General features: G+C 41.2%; 1 protein-coding gene across 1 annotated transcript in view; it reads left to right on the top strand.

Annotated features, from left to right (window-relative positions):
• Nucleotides 1-16,672, top strand: part of LOC145392059 (uncharacterized) — a 286,089-nt gene that overhangs the window by 178,479 nt on the left and 90,938 nt on the right. Inside the window, exons 41-44 of the mRNA XM_080266515.1 lie at nt 3,098-3,333; nt 4,239-4,463; nt 11,132-11,349; nt 16,283-16,448. Coding sequence (XP_080122641.1) covers nt 3,098-3,333; nt 4,239-4,463; nt 11,132-11,349; nt 16,283-16,448 — 845 coding nt within the window. The remainder of the gene's footprint in view (nt 1-3,097; nt 3,334-4,238; nt 4,464-11,131; nt 11,350-16,282; nt 16,449-16,672) is intronic.

Here is a 16,672-nt window from a genome sequence, read left to right as displayed (position 1 = left end):
GTCCAAACCATCTCATTGTATTTCTCATTGTATTTCTCCTAATCTTCTCAACCACATCCACATCTACCCCACAACGTTCCTTCACTTCTTCATTCGTCAACCTGTCCCTCCACGTCACTCCACATGCTCCTCTCAAGAAACTCATTTCCACTGCTCTCACTCTTGACTTGTTCCCCTCTTGCAAGGTCCACGCCTCGCTTCCATACGTCAGGGTAGGGATCACAATACTATCATGCAGTGACTTCTTAACTTCCATACTCACCTCCCTATTTCTCATCACTGCTTTCAGTGTACCAACAACCTTCCTTCCCTGCTGTACCCTTTCACGCACTTCATCCCCCAAAGTTCCATCCTTACTCATCACACTACCCAAGTACTAGAATGCACTCACATTCTCCATATCCTCACCATCCAACCTCACTGCACACTCTGTGACTTCATTCCTCTCAAACACCATAACTTTACTTTTGTTTACATTAACTTTCAGATTCCTTCTCCTACACACTGTCCTAAATTCATTCACCAAACCTTGCAACTCCCATTCCTCTTCACTCAACAATACTGTATCATCAGCAAACAGCAACACCGGAAGCTTCCAAATCTCACCCTAATATAATACTATTTAAAATACTGTATATATTTTACTTTTACTATAAATGTAATTTTATATATCCCATTCAGCACTACAGACAATTTCCAAACCTCATAAAGTCACCTATTGTTAGTCAGAATATAATTATATAAAGATATAATTGTAGTGGATGAGTAACTACTGTAGAGATTATTTTAAACCCCTTGATTATGAAAAATATCATCCTAAACTAAATACAATCCTCTAATGGTATCGAGAATAAAATGAAACTGATATTGTGGTACTGAAAGGGACACAAATGGTTTGCATTTGCATTTGCAGAACTGTAAATTTCAAGAAGTTTGCAGATTTGTGGATGCAGAAGGTAATGGTTTGAGTTTGCCTATTTGCATTTGCGGAAGTGAATTTTTGTTTGTGGTGCCCAGCTCTCTCTCTCTCTCTCTCACCGTTAACTTCAAAGGACATCCTCATGTGGTGGCACCAATATGACCAGGTAACTCCACCACCAGGTTATGTAAATTTCTCGCATCTCCCCACTGTATCCCTTAAAAGGAGGAAGAAATGCTACAGGAGAATGGCAGCTTCAACCTTAGTCTACTAGATTCATGTCCAGATGAGCCTGGCTCCACACCAACACCAACACCATATTACAACACAAGATGCACATGTGACATATATGAAACAAATGATACAGAATAATTTCACTCATTTTTTTTGTGATTTTAGAGAAATTTATGATGTGTTTAGAGGTTGAGTAGGGGTCATGATGGGTGTCTGCTAATAATGTCATGCTACCTATTTTTTCCACAAGGGTACAGATCTCTGTAATGGGGTTTCCTGTTACTTGTGTATACTTGGTACCAGCTAACTGTTGTTGTACGGGAACCACTGTAATTGTGTTTCATTGACCTTTTAGCACAGTTTGAGACTTAAATAATTGAGTACTACTACAGTATATGATATAGGACAGGTACAAATTATCTATCTGTCATTCTTTCTTCAGTCAGATGCCTTAATCCCATAAAGGATGGCCACAAACAAATCGCCTCCATGTTGCCCTGTCTCCCGCCATTTTGCTCCTGTACTTCCAGCTTACACACCCCTCTCTCATATACCTCTCCATTTCATCCCTCGTTGGTGTCTCCCTTCCTCTTCCCCCTTCCACCTCACTCCCATACACTCTTCCTGTTAGTCTCTCACTCTCCATCCTCTCCACATGGCCAAACCACCTCAGTGTATTTCTCCTAATGCTTTCTATTGCATCCACAGCACAACACTCCTTCACTTCCTCATTTGTCAGTCTCTCTCTCCATGTAACTCCACATTCTCTTCTCAGATAACTCTTTCCACTGCTGTCACTCTTGACTTGTGTCCTTCCAACAAGGTCTAAGCTTCGCTTCCTTACGTTAGAAATGATATCACAATAATATCATGGCATGACTTTTCTACTTCCATGCCTACTTCCCTATTTCTTATCGCTGCTTTCAAAGAACCAGCAACCTTTCTTCTTTTTTGTTCCTTTTCAAGCACTTCATCCTCAAAACTTCCATCCTTACTCATCACACTATCCAAATACTTAAATGCGCTTCTGTTCTCCATTTCCTCATCATCCAACCTCACTGTGCATTCAGTGACTTCATTTCTGTCAAAGACGTCAACTTTACTCTTCCCTGCATTCTCCTTTAGATTCTGTTTCTTACACACTTTCCCAAACTGATGTGGTAGCTCAGTCGGCAGAGAGGTGGCCTGCAGTCCTACTGGACCTAAGTTCATATTCCCGCTGGGGCAGGGAACAGTTTAAGGATTTGAACTTCATAAAATCAGACTTTACTGATCTACCGGAAGACCTGCCGATACGTAAAAGTACCCTTGCTAATATCAGTACACCAGTCCTGTAAGTGACAACCCTAGCATGTGTTCAGTATGGACAGTGGGTGTTAGTGCCGAAGTGGTGACATGTAGAGGTGTATGGTATGTAGGAGTACTATTGGGCCTTGGGAGCAGGCTGTGAAGCCAGTGCCAATAGTCACACACACACACACACACACACACACACACACACACACACACACACACACACACACACACACACACAAATCACCAAACCTTGCAGTTCCTCTTCATCTTCACTTAATAATACAGTTAACAATACAGTATCATCTGCAAACAACAGAACAGGAAGTTTCCAAATGCTGCCCTCTCTCATTAGGGCCACTACAGCATCCACTGCCCTGCCTTGTAACTCTTTTAACCCCATCCATATACAGATTGAACATCCATGGAGACAGGACACATCTCTGATTCAGTACAACAGTCAACAAGAAATATTCACTCAGTTCACCATCCACAATGACAACAGCCATAGCACCCTCATACATAGTCATCACAGCATTGTACAGCCTCCCATTTACTCCATACATTCTTAATATTTTCCACATTTCGTGTCTATCCACTGTCATATGCTTTCTCCAAATGGTTATCAATGTATGGGTTTTTATTTGACAGGTACACAGGAGATCTTCCTTCAGGCAAATGCCTTAGCAGGTCCTGGACGATACTTCATGGGCATTGGGGAGTTTAAGGACGGATTTGACACAAGCAAGGCGGATGGGCCTGGGAGGAAGAACATATCAATGACTGAGACACAAGTGTTGACAACAAACTACCAGCTGCGGTTTATATCAGATGGGGTTGCATTCCTCAATACTACCACAGAGGAATGGGAGTCAGGTGGATTGGAGGTACAGTATGTAATGAGTTGTTTTGGTTGGACTAGGTGAACACTGAAGAGGTTAGATTGTAAGCATATGGAAATCAAACAGGCATTTCCACCCTATAACTATGGCAGCGGTAAGACCCTTGGGAATTTGAAAGAGGCACATAAGCTGCATGCAAAGCTCCCAAGCAATTTAAAGTCGAGGACAGATCCCACTTGGATCAGCTGCCTTATTGTTGTGTTGGTGAGGATGGGGTGGCTTGTATGCCTGTTACCCTCCCTGGTGTGCCATAAGGAGTGATCAGTGGAGTCTTGTACTTGATTGGTTCGTACTCAGGCCAAAATGAAGAGCAGTCTGCCTTTTCACATCTGATTACTTTGATCGTTTACTTTGCTTTTCTTATTTTCATTTATCCATCAGGGGAAAGTGATCAAGGGTTGGTCTGTGACCCCTCCAATTCAGAGAATTTTCATTCTATGTCCAGTTGTCTTTTCGGTTACATAGTTTTTGTTTTTTGTATCTGACACTGAACATAGGTTCTGTCCCTCTTCTCTCACTTTTATCTCTCCTCTGTTTTCTTGGTGCGTTTGCACACACACACACACACACACACACACACACACACACACACACACACACACACACACACACACACTGGAAGGTTAATTATTTCACCTGACAGAACTGGGTTACTCCCACAACTTGAATACCAAGTTGTGGTTACGTAAAATTCAGTGAGTCTTTGTAAAGATCTAGGAATGAGTTTTTTTGTATTATTAGTCAGATGAGTATACAGTAATCAACTCCAGTTTAACTACATTTGGCCTTCAGCTGATCTGATAGGAGTAAGAAACAGTGTGCTAATAATTACTGTAACTAACTAGCTAACTTACTAATAAACTAACTATCTCTTGGTTCCATCGTTACAGGTGATACAGAGAACTGATACAATAACTGTGATAAAGACATCTCACCTGACCAGCTTTGGGGCGGGGATGTTTGTTCTGCCCAATACCATCGACTTCAACTACGTCTTTGCCAACATGGGCTTTGTTGACAATGTTACCATCTATGTCACCCTCATCATCAGTCTTGTTTTCTTCATTGTCCTCATGATCTGGGCACGGTACAAAGACAGACAGGATAAGACAAAGGTATTTTAAAGTATAAGATGGAGTTACATTGTGGATGTTTTAAAGTACTATATAAGATTGAGTTATATTGGGCTGTAGTGAAATCAGTCATATTGTTCTGTGTAAGCTAGCTGCAACTTTTTGTGTTTTGCTTCCCCTTTCTCTCCAGCTGTTAATCCATGAACTGCATTTGAGGAAAAATATGCATTGCCCGTGGTGTGCAGAGAAACAGTTTTCCAAATTGATTTTTTGGTCATACTGGCTCATAGAGAATACAGTGAGACTTATGTGTATTTCAATCCTTAGCTCAGTATGTGCAATAGTTTTACTGCTACAGTGTTCTGAGTTTCCAAATTTTTCAGAAAAAGAAGTGTATGTGCTCCTTTTTCATCAGATACCACTTTTATGGAAATGTGATAAAAGAGAGCAAACTGAAACATCTATCTGCCTTAACCCTGAAAGGGGTGGCCACAGACTAATTGTCTCCATGTCACCCTGTCTGCTGCCATTTCACTGCCCTTCCCCCAGCTCACACCCCTCTCTCTCATATACCTCTCCACTCCATCCATCCCTCTCATCTTGGTATCCCCCTCCCTGTCCACCCTTCCACCTTGCTCACATACACTCTCCTTGTTAGTCTCACATTCTCCATTCTCTCCACATGGCCAAACCACCTCAGTGTATTTCTCCTAATGCTTTCTATCACATCCACATCCACACCACAACACTCCTTCACTTCCTCATTTGCCAGTCTTTCTCTCCATGTAACTCCACTTGCTCCTCTCAGATAACTAATTTCCACTGCTCTCACTCTTGACATGTGTCCTTCCATCAAGGTCCAAGCTTTGCTTCCATTTGTTAGAGTTGGTGTCAGAATACTATCATGGCATGACTTTTTTACTCTCATACTCAATTCCCTGTTTCATATCACTGCTTTCACTGAACCAACAACCATTCTTCCTTGTTGTACCATTTCAAACACTTCATCCTCTAAACTTCCAGCCTTACTCATCACACTACTGAGGTACTTAAATTAACTCATTTTTTCCATTTCATCATCTCCCAACCTCACTGTGCACTCAGTGACTTCATTTCTCTTGAAGACCACAAGTTTATGCTTCCCTACATTCACCTTTAGATTCCTTTTCTTACACACTTTCCCCTCTAAACTTCCATCCTTCCTCATCACACTACCTAAGTACTTAAATACACTCATTTACCATTTCATCATCTTCCAGCCTCACTGTGCATTCAGTGACATCATTTCTCTCGAAGATCACAAGATGACTCCTCCCTACATTCACCTTTAGATTCTGTTTCTTACACACTGCCCAGACTCATTCACCAAGCCTTGCGGTTCCCCATCATCTTCACTTAACAGCATAATATCATCTGCAGACAGCAGAACAGGGAGTGTCCAGACACTGTCCTCTCTCATTAAGGCCATGCCAACATCCACTGCCCTACCTTGTATCTCTTTTTTAACCTCATCCATAAACAGCTTGAACAACCATGGAGACATGATGCATCGCTGTTTCAATCCAGCATTCAGATTAAAAATTCACTCAGTTCACCATCCACACACACTGCAGCCCTAGCACCCTCATACCTACTCCTCACAGCATTCAACAGCTTCCCATTTACTCCATATGTGCTTAATATTTTCCACATTCCTTGTCTATCCATTCTTTCATATGCTTTCTTCAAATTCAAGAAGGCAACCTACAACTTCCTTCCCCTTCTGTAGAAGCTTTTCCATTGAAGACCATATGATGAATATCTGATCTACACAACCTCTTCCCTTCCTAAAACCTCCCTGTTTTTCTCCAACTAATTCCATTGTTATTTCCCCAATTCTGTCAGTAAGTTTCATACCATATACTTTTCCTCTTACACTAAGGAGAGAAATGCCCCTATGATTACCACACACTTTTTTTTTCCCCCTTTTCCTTTGTACAGGGGAGTAATTATACCTGACTTTCTATCCTCTGGGACTCTGCTTTCCTTCCAGGCCAGTGTGCACGCCATCCATATCCATTCTACTACTATTTCTCCCTCATGCATCAGCATGTCTCCACACACTCCATCAGTTCCTTGGGCTTTCCCGATTTTGACTGTCTTCATTACTTCCACTACTTCCATCCTACTAGTCTCTTCCTCCCTTCACATCCTCCTCCTTCTCCCAGGCATTCCCCAGCCACTTACATTATTTTCATTCACAGTGTTTAACAATTCCTTAAAGTGTTCTCTCCATCTGCTCACTTTTTCTCCCATTCTCCACTTTCAACCTACCATTTTTATCTTCACTGCCCAACTACCTTTTTTATCACCCTCTCTAACTCTCTTTACCTCTTTCCAGAACATTTTCTTTTATTCCCTCACATTTCACTCATATTCCTTCCAAATTCCTCATCCACTCTCTTCTTACTCTCTCCTAATCTTTTCAGCTCACTCTTCCTCTCTACATATAACTCTCTCTTCCATCTCTCAACTTCCTCCATACCTCTGCGTCCCATCCACTTACTATATGCTTTCTTCCTTTGCACCACAGCTTGTCTCATTCTTCATTCTACCATGCTGTTCCATGCACCCCCTTTCATCTTCTCACCCCACGCACCACCTCACATGCTGCACAGATTTCTTTTGTGAATTTCTTGCAGACATCCTCCACCTCCTCCATGTGCTCAAATTATATTACTCAACAGCCTTCTCAACTTCTCTCTTATATTCTGCCTTTTGTTCATCCTCTTAAAACCTTTCTACCCTCCTTGTATGGACTGCTTCCTACTGTAATACTCTATCCATCCATCCATCATCCAATCCTACATTGCCCCATGAGGAGCATAGGAGCCCAGGGCTAGGCAGTTGATCCCGACATTTAAGATGAGAGTGACCAGCCTCATTCATTCCTGAGTGGCATTACATGAGCAATCAACCCCAACCACCCCTTGGATATAAACCTTCACCAGCTCAATCCGATTAGAGTGCAATATTTTCCCACTAAACCACCAGGTGCCAAAATTTGGTTTTATGGTTACCACCCAGCATAGTAAATGGTTTCCTGGTGTTCAGGAAACCATTTGGCTTGTCACTTAGTGTAGAGTCACCCACAGGCAAAAGCAAGAGGAAAGAATGAAGGAAAGAAAGACAGAAGAGGGAGTGTAAAGTCACCCATAGCTCCTATTAATTAATTGCATTTGTACCTGACTTTCATCATGACCAAGTGTTGGTCAAAAAGTCCACTCCCCCAACTGTATGCTCTTGTATCCAGTACATACCTTCGTATTACTCTCATCCACACACACTTAATCAGTCATTACCTTCTGTTCATTCAATTCACCACCCACCCGTCTCATCATTTGCTAAATATACCTATGGATCATTTTGTGCCTAGAGAGGGTATTGGCTATCACCAGCACCTCTTCATACAGTTGTCCACTAGAACACTACCATTCTTATCCACTTCTACAGGCACACCCTACTCACCAACTTCTCCATCCACCTTCACATTCTCTTCTTTTCATTTCATATTTCCAAGTAAAAACACTCTCCCACTTTACTCAGTCTTTTCCATGCATGCATCCACATTTGCCCAGAACACTTCTTTTACTCTGCTTGCATGATCTTCCATTGGTGCAGATACACACACAATTGCCCACTCTTGTTTTTCAACTTTCAGTCTTACCCACACAATCCTTGAACCAGCTGATCCATACACTCTTATATTCTCCATCCATATCTTATGCACAACAATATAGACACCCTCCTTTGCCCTCTCATTCACCTGCTCCTGCACATATACCTCTAAACATGAGTAATCAAATTTTCAAATCAGTATCTACTATATTTGAGTCATAATGAGCATCAAAAACCAAAGAAAATGAAATAAAGTGGAATTGTGGGAAATAATTTATGAGTAAAACTCATCTGTCTCTGACTGTTTTTGTACTGTATACCTCTCTTCCTCCCAGGTGTTTTTAAAATTCCTCCTCTCCCTTCATCTTTCATTTTCTTTCTATTTCCCTCATCCTGTGAACTAGTAGTGTATAGCCTTACCCCTTCTCTTCACTTGTTAATATATCTCTTCCCCCTTCTTTTTTGCTACTTAACCCTTAGCTGGCGGCAGAACTATATATATAGACTGTGCAAAATCTACTGAAAAATTGCGGGGAGACTGTATATAGACGTTTCCCCGAAAATTTTCTCCTGTAAATCATAAAAGAGACTGTATATAGTCGGCAGTGTATAAGTGCCCTAGTGCCTCAGATATCCCTAACTGGCAACAAACGGGTAGCAAGTTGCTTGTCTCACTCAGTGACTCAGTCAATCAGTTCTCAGCTCCTAGAGGGGACACAACACTCCTGTGTTTCTTAAGTAGACTTCAGTCTCTAATTTCTTTTTGATATTTGGATATTGTAGACATAACGAAGAGAGTGTATGTGAGTGAGGTGGAGGGGGGAAGAGGGAGGGGGAGGCCGAGGATGAGATGGAGGGATGGGGTGGAGAGGTATATGAGAGAGGGGGGTGTGAGTTGGGAGCAGGGCAGTGAAATGGCGGGGGACAGGGCGACTTGGAGGCGATTTGTTTGTGGCCACCCCAAACGGGATTGAGGCGTCTGGCAATAGATAGATAGATAGTAGACATAATCATGCCCCACACAAGGAGGAACATTAGTGATGGTGAGATACAACTTATTCTAGATCAGGATTTGGATGATGATTTCATTGATGATATTAATAGTGGTTCTACATCAGATACTGATGGTGATGACACTGATAGTAGTGATGAATCTTAAGTTGAGACTGCAGAAGAACCAGATGATAATCTGTCATATGCAGAAGTCAATGGCAATGATGACAGTGTTCCCGTTGGGTAGTTGAGTCATTCTCCAGTTAGTAGAGAATGATTGCCATTTACTGGAGACACAGGGGTCAAAGTAATTTTGCAAAATCCTCAGGACCTACTGGAGATTTTTGTGTCTTGTGTAAATGGGGATATAATTGAACATATAGTGAGAAAAATAAACAAATATGCTGCCAAGGTCTGTGAAGAAAATAGAAGGAAAGGGAAAATGAAAGAGGAGAGATCTGATGTGGAAGGAAACTAATGTTGGGGAGGTGTATACCTTTTTAGGGTTTGGTCTTTTTACAAAGCATAGTAAAGAAGCCTACAATCTACTCATACCACTCCACCAATCAGATGCTTGCAACACCCTTTTTGCTATGTTAATGAAATATAGCAACTGTTCCACATTGCAGTGGAGTTTATGTATAGGTTATGTTTAAACCTTTTATGCGGTAGAGTCTATATATAGATTATGTTAAAACCTTTCATAATGCAGTGTAACTACATTTATGTTCCAATCTTGTGGTCGGGTGCATCTATATAAAGATGATTTTTTTTTTTTTTTTTTAGGTACTTCTCAGCAACTGCTTTTTTTTTTTTCTTCTTTTCTTTTTTTTAAATAATGTGCTCGACTCTTTGCATAGGTTTCACAGCCTGCTCCCAAGGCCCAGTAGTCCTCCTGCATACCATACACCTCCATGTCACCACTTCGGCACTAACACCCATTGTCCATATTGGATACATGCTAGGGCTGTCTCATACTGGACTGGTGTATTGGTATTAGCGGGGATATTTACCAGGGGTATTTTTACAACATGTCGGTGGATCTTCTGGTAGATCAGTAAAGTCTGATTTTACGAAATTCAAATCCTTAAACTGTTCCCTGCCCCAGCAGGGATTTGAACCTTGGTCCTGTAGGACTGCAGGCCACCACTCTACCGATTGAGCCACCGCCTCCCCCCTTGCTGGCTAAGGGTCAATATGGGGATGTCATTTTACAGTTTACTCTTGCTGATCATCAGAAGATTTTGTTGAACTTAGGAAAGATCTGTCATAGTGAATGGATTATTGAAAGCTGTATCTGACCATTAGCAGAATGAAATTGTTTGAGTAGCAAGAAAATTAAGTGGAAAAACACATTGGTGGGTTGAATGGGTTAATATGCATCATTTCATCCTCCATCTGTGCACATCCTCCACAAGTTAATACAGTACAGTATATGTTTATGTAATACCATCCTTGTTGTTAATGACATGAAAATGCTATCTGTCAGTAAAATATGACCCACAAATGTATGGAATCAAAGGCAAAGTCAAGAGTCTCTCTTACAAGTCTTCATACAGATTTTTGACATCTTTCCTTATAGTATTCCTGGCATTGGGAAAGAAAAATGCTGCCCACATATTATCTGTCCATCAGGGTAACTAAAAGTAAGGTGATGTTGTGGAATAGAAATGTTGTTACCCTTGAGACAGCTGCCCAAAGCAGTACATGGGACTATAAACCCAGGCAAATAAGCCCACAGAATGACAATAAAAAGCACCAATTTGGGGAGTGGGTTCACTGATGCTTACCACTGTGGTTCATGAGACCATCCATCTGACTGTCCTGGCATAGGATAGATTTTTTTTTTTTTTTTTTTTAATGCAAAACTTTTTATTTTTCTTCTGTTAATCTCTCCCTCTCTCTCAACTGGTAATATCTTTACACCAGTTCTTATCACCATTTTGACTCCTACCTTCCTGACTTCAGCTGTTTAACTCTCCCCTCTTCCCACCTGTTGCTGTTAACCTCTCCTTTCCTCTTCATTATGCAGGTGTTAATCTCTCCTTGCCTCCTTTCAGCTTGGTGCAAGTCCCTTGCCAGATAACAAAGTGGAAGACAAGTACCTTTATGAGTTGCTGGTTGTCACAGGAAACCTGAAGGAAGCTCAAACAGACTCTAATGTGCAGTTCATTCTTTCGGGTGATTTGGAGGAAACAGATGTTCGTTTATTGGCTGATGACTCACGGAAAACATTTCGTAAAGACTCTGTTGATGTTTTTGTTATGGCTGTCCCAAGGTGAGTGACTAAGGATATTTAGTATATTATATACAGTATTCTAGTTACAGTATTAATTTTTATTTCAGGTGGTTTAAATGTTTCAGGCTAATTATATGTTGCCATGAAGTCATCTTTTAGGTTTTGATTTGTGATTAGAAAGGAGTACTGTACTTGGATTTTGCTGCATTAAAAAAAAAAGAAACAGATTTTGGTTGACCATCATCATCATTGTCATAACTGTTGTCATCTTTGTCATCATTCTATCCTTCTTATGCACAGCATGGAGTGGATAGATCCAGTGCATGAACCTCTGATTTTAATGGAAACTTCATTTAGGGGAGAGAGGAATACCCAGGTACACTGTACTGTCTTCTTCCAAAGAAGGTGTTTGTCTGTTCACAGTACAAGTGTCTAGACAGTAAGGTTACCACATCCCTTGCTGACCCATTGCTTCATAACACCCATTTCACTTGGATGTTTGAGGGAGTTACAAATATCTACCATGGACAGTTCCATTGACATTACTCCATCTCCTTCCCTCTCTGACTTCCTCATGACTGACATTAAAATTTCTTCATCAGTGTACTTTCTACCTTTACTGACTCTGTTGTTAAGAAGGCATGTGGGCCTGATTGGGTCCCTCTGTGTTCTGAAGAACTGGTCTTCATTGCTGATATGCTCCCTAAGTAACCTCTTTCACCATTGTCTATAGCCATACACCTTTCCTTCTTGCTGGAAGTTTTGCTTGCATTCATTTTGTCCCAAAGAAAAGTGACTGTTCCCAGCTCTCAAACTATCTCCCAGTTTTCATTCTTTCCTCTTTCTTCTGCCTGCGGGTGACTTTACACTCCCTCTTGTGTCTTTCTCTCCTTCATTCTTTCCTCTTCCTTCTGCCTGTGGGTGACTATACTGAGTGACAAGCCAAGTGGTTTCCTGTACACCAGGAAACCATTTACTATGCTGGGTGGTAACCATATAACCAAATTTTGGCTCCTGGTGGTTTAGTGGGTAATAAAGGTGCTCCAATCGGATTGAGCTGGTGAAGTTTTATATCCAAGGGGTAGTTGGGGTTTATTGCTCACGTGATGCCACTCAGGGATGAGTGAGGCTGGTCACTGTCATCTTAAATGCCAGGACCAACTTTCCTAGCCCTGGGCTCCTACGCTTCTCATGGGGCAACGTAGGATTAGATGATGGATGGATGGCTTCAGCGGCCTGTATTTCTAAAATTTAAAAATCTAGTCCCAAAAAATTTTGAAACACCCCTCCCATCATAGCTACTCCAATCACTATGTGGGTTCTCTCAGGGTTGTCACACTGGTGACCTCACCTTCCTTTCTAACCCTTGGTCATCAACCTTTTGGACTTCTAGAAAAAAGTCTTCTGTTGCACTTCAGCATCTGTAAGGCTTTCAACGCAAATCTAGCACACATCTTTAATTTCAAAACTGCTCTTTTTATGGTTTCTGTCCTTCAATTTGTGTCTTCATCCCTAGCTTCCTATATGGTCGCTTTGTTTTTGCTGGTGTTGATGGCCACTGTTCTTCAATAAGAACTATCAGTAGTGTTCCTAAGGATTCTGTTCTATCACCAGCTCTCTCACATCAAGGACCTTATGAGCTGCACATCAAACCCTATCCACTCACACACTGATGATTCCAGTGTTCACCTCTACATCTGTTTCTCACCATGTCCATCACAGCAGGTACTTCAGTACTCTCAGAATGAGGCTATGGCATGCATAATTTCTGACTTGGCTTATATTTCTGGTTGGGGTAAAAGAAACCTTTCTGTTTTTAATGCATCAAAAACTTAGCACCTGCATTTTTTGACTCTCCAGAAACTCTTGTAAGATATCCTTTAATATTCACCGGTATGCAGCTCGATCCTTTATTGTCTCAGATTATGGGTAAATCCCACCTTTGTCTCATTGGGGTTTCATATTTTCAGGACCCATCACGTCAAGATCACATTACCTCTCTCGCAAAACTTGCTTCCAAGAGATTATGTGTGCTAAGCTGACCCCATACCACCTTTACCTCTGCACAGTTGTTAACTTTGTACAGAGTCTTATTTGCTCCTGTATGAAGTACGACTTGAGAATGTGTGGCAGCTTCCCATAAACAGCTCTTATAAGCAGGGTGAAATCAAAGGTTTTTCATCTCTTCAACTTCCCTCCATGTACTGACTCTTTTCAAGCTGTCTTTTACGGTACTGTTGCATCTTAATCTCTTTACTGTCGTTACCTCAGTGGTTGCTGCTCTTCTGAACTGTGCTTGTGACCCTCCTCCATTGCAGCAGGTGCATAGCAAGTGTTTGGCAGCACACTGTCGCCCTTTTTTCTTTCCAGCACTCCAATGTCAGAGTGAGTTGATACTCTCAGTGATTCATATATGCAACACGTCAGTTCTGGAAGTGCCTTTATCAGTCAGTATGTCTTTACCTAAGATCTCCAGTCTTTTAACCCCTTAACCGCGGGGCGTCACTTTCGTGACGCTTGGGAGCAAGGGATCATACCGCGGGGCGTCGCTTTTGTGATTCTGTGTTATTTTGAATTCACACGGGCTTCTAAGTGGGGGCTTGTATCATCTATCAGTACTGCCAATGTCCAACACTAGTCAGCACTCCTAATCTCATCTGTACTCCCATCCATTGTTGACAATTTAGCCATTCTCCCCGTTCTTGACTCCCCTCCCTTCCCCCCCTCCATTACCCTATCCTCTCGCCTGCCTGGCCATGCTACGCTAAGTAAATCTTCCCTGGAATTTTTCACTGATTTCATCCATTGAAATAAGCCCTATGCCCTATTCTTATACCAAATAATATATACAAGAAAGAAATAAGGTAAGTGAGAGTGCCATACACCTGGAATTGGCTAATTATCACTTGACAACACCTCACGTGCACTCGTTCGCTAATTTTCGCTGTTTATTTCCCCTTGAAATATGCCGTATAATCTATTTTCGTAATAAATATACATATAAGGAGGGAAGGGAGAAGCCTAAGTGATATTTACATTCACCTGGAACTACCTAATTTATAATGTATTGTCTAGATTTCCTGCCAATCATTTCACTGCTATAAAGTAGCTGCATCAAGAGGCTAAACGTTGGCAGTACTGATTTCCCTAGGTAGGCCACCACCCCGGCCCACCCTTATCAGTTTACTCTCATCTTCCAGTGTGGGGGTACGTCTGTTCGCTCTTGCTAGCTTCAGGGCCTTTTCACCCCCATGCAAAGGGCCCTGTGACCTTTACCCCCTACTAAACCTCGTGTGGAAAGAGGTAAAGGGCTGACAATTGATAAAAGAGTGACTACGATCTTTCAATTGAGTAAAACAGTGCAAGTGGAATTGTAAATAATGTGTAAACAGCAAGTGAAAGTAATGAATGTAAATATACGTGAACAGTGGAAAATAGTTTTATAAGGTACTTCAAGTGACGGTGCATAACACAGTGTAAATAAAATAGAAATGTAAATAACGTAAATAGAAATGTAAATGAGTAGTATTATAAGAATACGAGTACTGTATATACCCTAAGAGTAATGAAAGTGAAAGTTTCACTCTAGCATGTCTGAATACTATGAGTTATGAGAGTGAAATTGAAAGTGACATTCACTCTCAGTGCTAGTATACAGGACGAGAAAGTGAATGCTACGTATTTTTCTGAAAGAAATTGAATCCCAACAGTGACACTAAGCTAATACTACTGAAGGAAACTTATGGATAAAGACTGTAGATATATATAAGTGTTATATAGTAATAGAAATATAAAGTGTGAGGGGTTTTATGACTAATAAATGACAGAGTACCAAGAGCGAACTAGCGCAAGTGCGACGGTCAGACGCGCTCGTAATTTTCATTGCTTTCACAGTGGGTTTTTTTTTTGGAGTATGGATCCCAAACTACTTGAAAATCATAGAGTAGTGTTTATAGTGTTAATATCTGGCTGTGGTAATCATATTACGGGTTGTCGGGAAGTGTAAAGTGGAGACTTCGTTACCCAACTTCAGAGGTCTCCACAAGTCCTACGGTAACCGACGAAGGCTCAACAAACATTTCAGGAGAAAGCTGAAGGTATGTGCCATAAGCATATGTAATTTTAATATTCTAGGACTAATAACTGATTTTTGGCAAATATTTTCTGAGAGTCTGTCGGAGCCCGAATAACCCCGCGACACACGCAAAACATTGGTAAACATGCCAGCGGTATAGGGGTTAAACACAGTGTGTCCACACTGCAAAATGAAAGGATTTTGAGTCTCTCTCTCTCTCTCTCTCTCTCTGAGGGAACAGTATTTGTGGGCTTTTTCAAGCCTTTGATTCCTTCACTACAGTAAAATAAAAAAAAATCCCCCTTCGTAATGACTGAATTTGGTTTGATAGTCATACCCTTTGCACATTTTACATTCAGATACTTTAAGTTAATGATCCATAAATTATGATTTCTGAGCACAATATTTGCAGATATAGACATTTATTGCATTTCTTCTGTGCAGTTTTACAGAGATGGCTTGCATTAGGATGCCAGTGATGGGTTGCTGAGCCCCTTTTGATAATTCACTAGTTGAATGCCTAGTCTGCACCACAGTTGACAGAAGAGTGACTTCATGTATGAAACATATTTTTGTGTGAATCGATATTGCCTGTGAGGTGGAGCTGGTAGTTATGAAGGTGTGAGTAATGAATGAATGGTTGTATGACTCATTTAGGGCACTCTATTGATACTTCTCCTAATATTATGCTTTGCTTTTCTCAGTTATGGCTCCTACCTGTCCTGTTTATTAGTAAGAAATGAGGTTATGATGATGATGATGATTGTGATGGTTATGATTTAACTCTCATTGTAGATCAGGATGTTGACTTTGCATATTAGTGTATACTTGTATTACAGACACTGTGCATTCTTCATTTCATTACCCATTCCCACCATGCTCATTCTCTTTACACAGACCTCTTGGCCCACTCCAGTTCCTGAGAATCTGGCATGATAATAGTGGTAAAGGCCCTAATGCATCCTGGTATCTGGCCTTTATGGTCATCAGGGATGTCCAGACTGGGGAAAAGTTTGAGTTCATCAACAACCAGTGGCTTGCTGTTGAGAAAGATGATGGGCAGGTAAGTAACAAATGGTGAAAAATTAAATTACTTACATTTTCTGTCACTACTCATGTCATATCTGTTGAAGGACACCCAGTCATAGAGTTCATCAAGGGCTGTTGCAACAGATTCCATCGAAGTCTCTTTGTCACCACTCATTACCACTCATCAGCGGTGCTGAAAATGCATGCATTCATGTGATGGCACTGATATGCCTGGACCGCAGAATGGCATATATACAG

Source organism: Coenobita brevimanus, chromosome 21 (genome assembly GCF_032717465.1).
Source record: "Coenobita brevimanus isolate Jiangsu-jjx chromosome 21, ASM3271746v2, whole genome shotgun sequence".
NCBI classification, from domain to species: Eukaryota; Metazoa; Arthropoda; class Malacostraca; order Decapoda; family Coenobitidae; genus Coenobita; species Coenobita brevimanus.
Note: the sequence above shows the minus strand (reverse complement) of the source record. Positions and strands in the feature narration are given on the sequence as shown.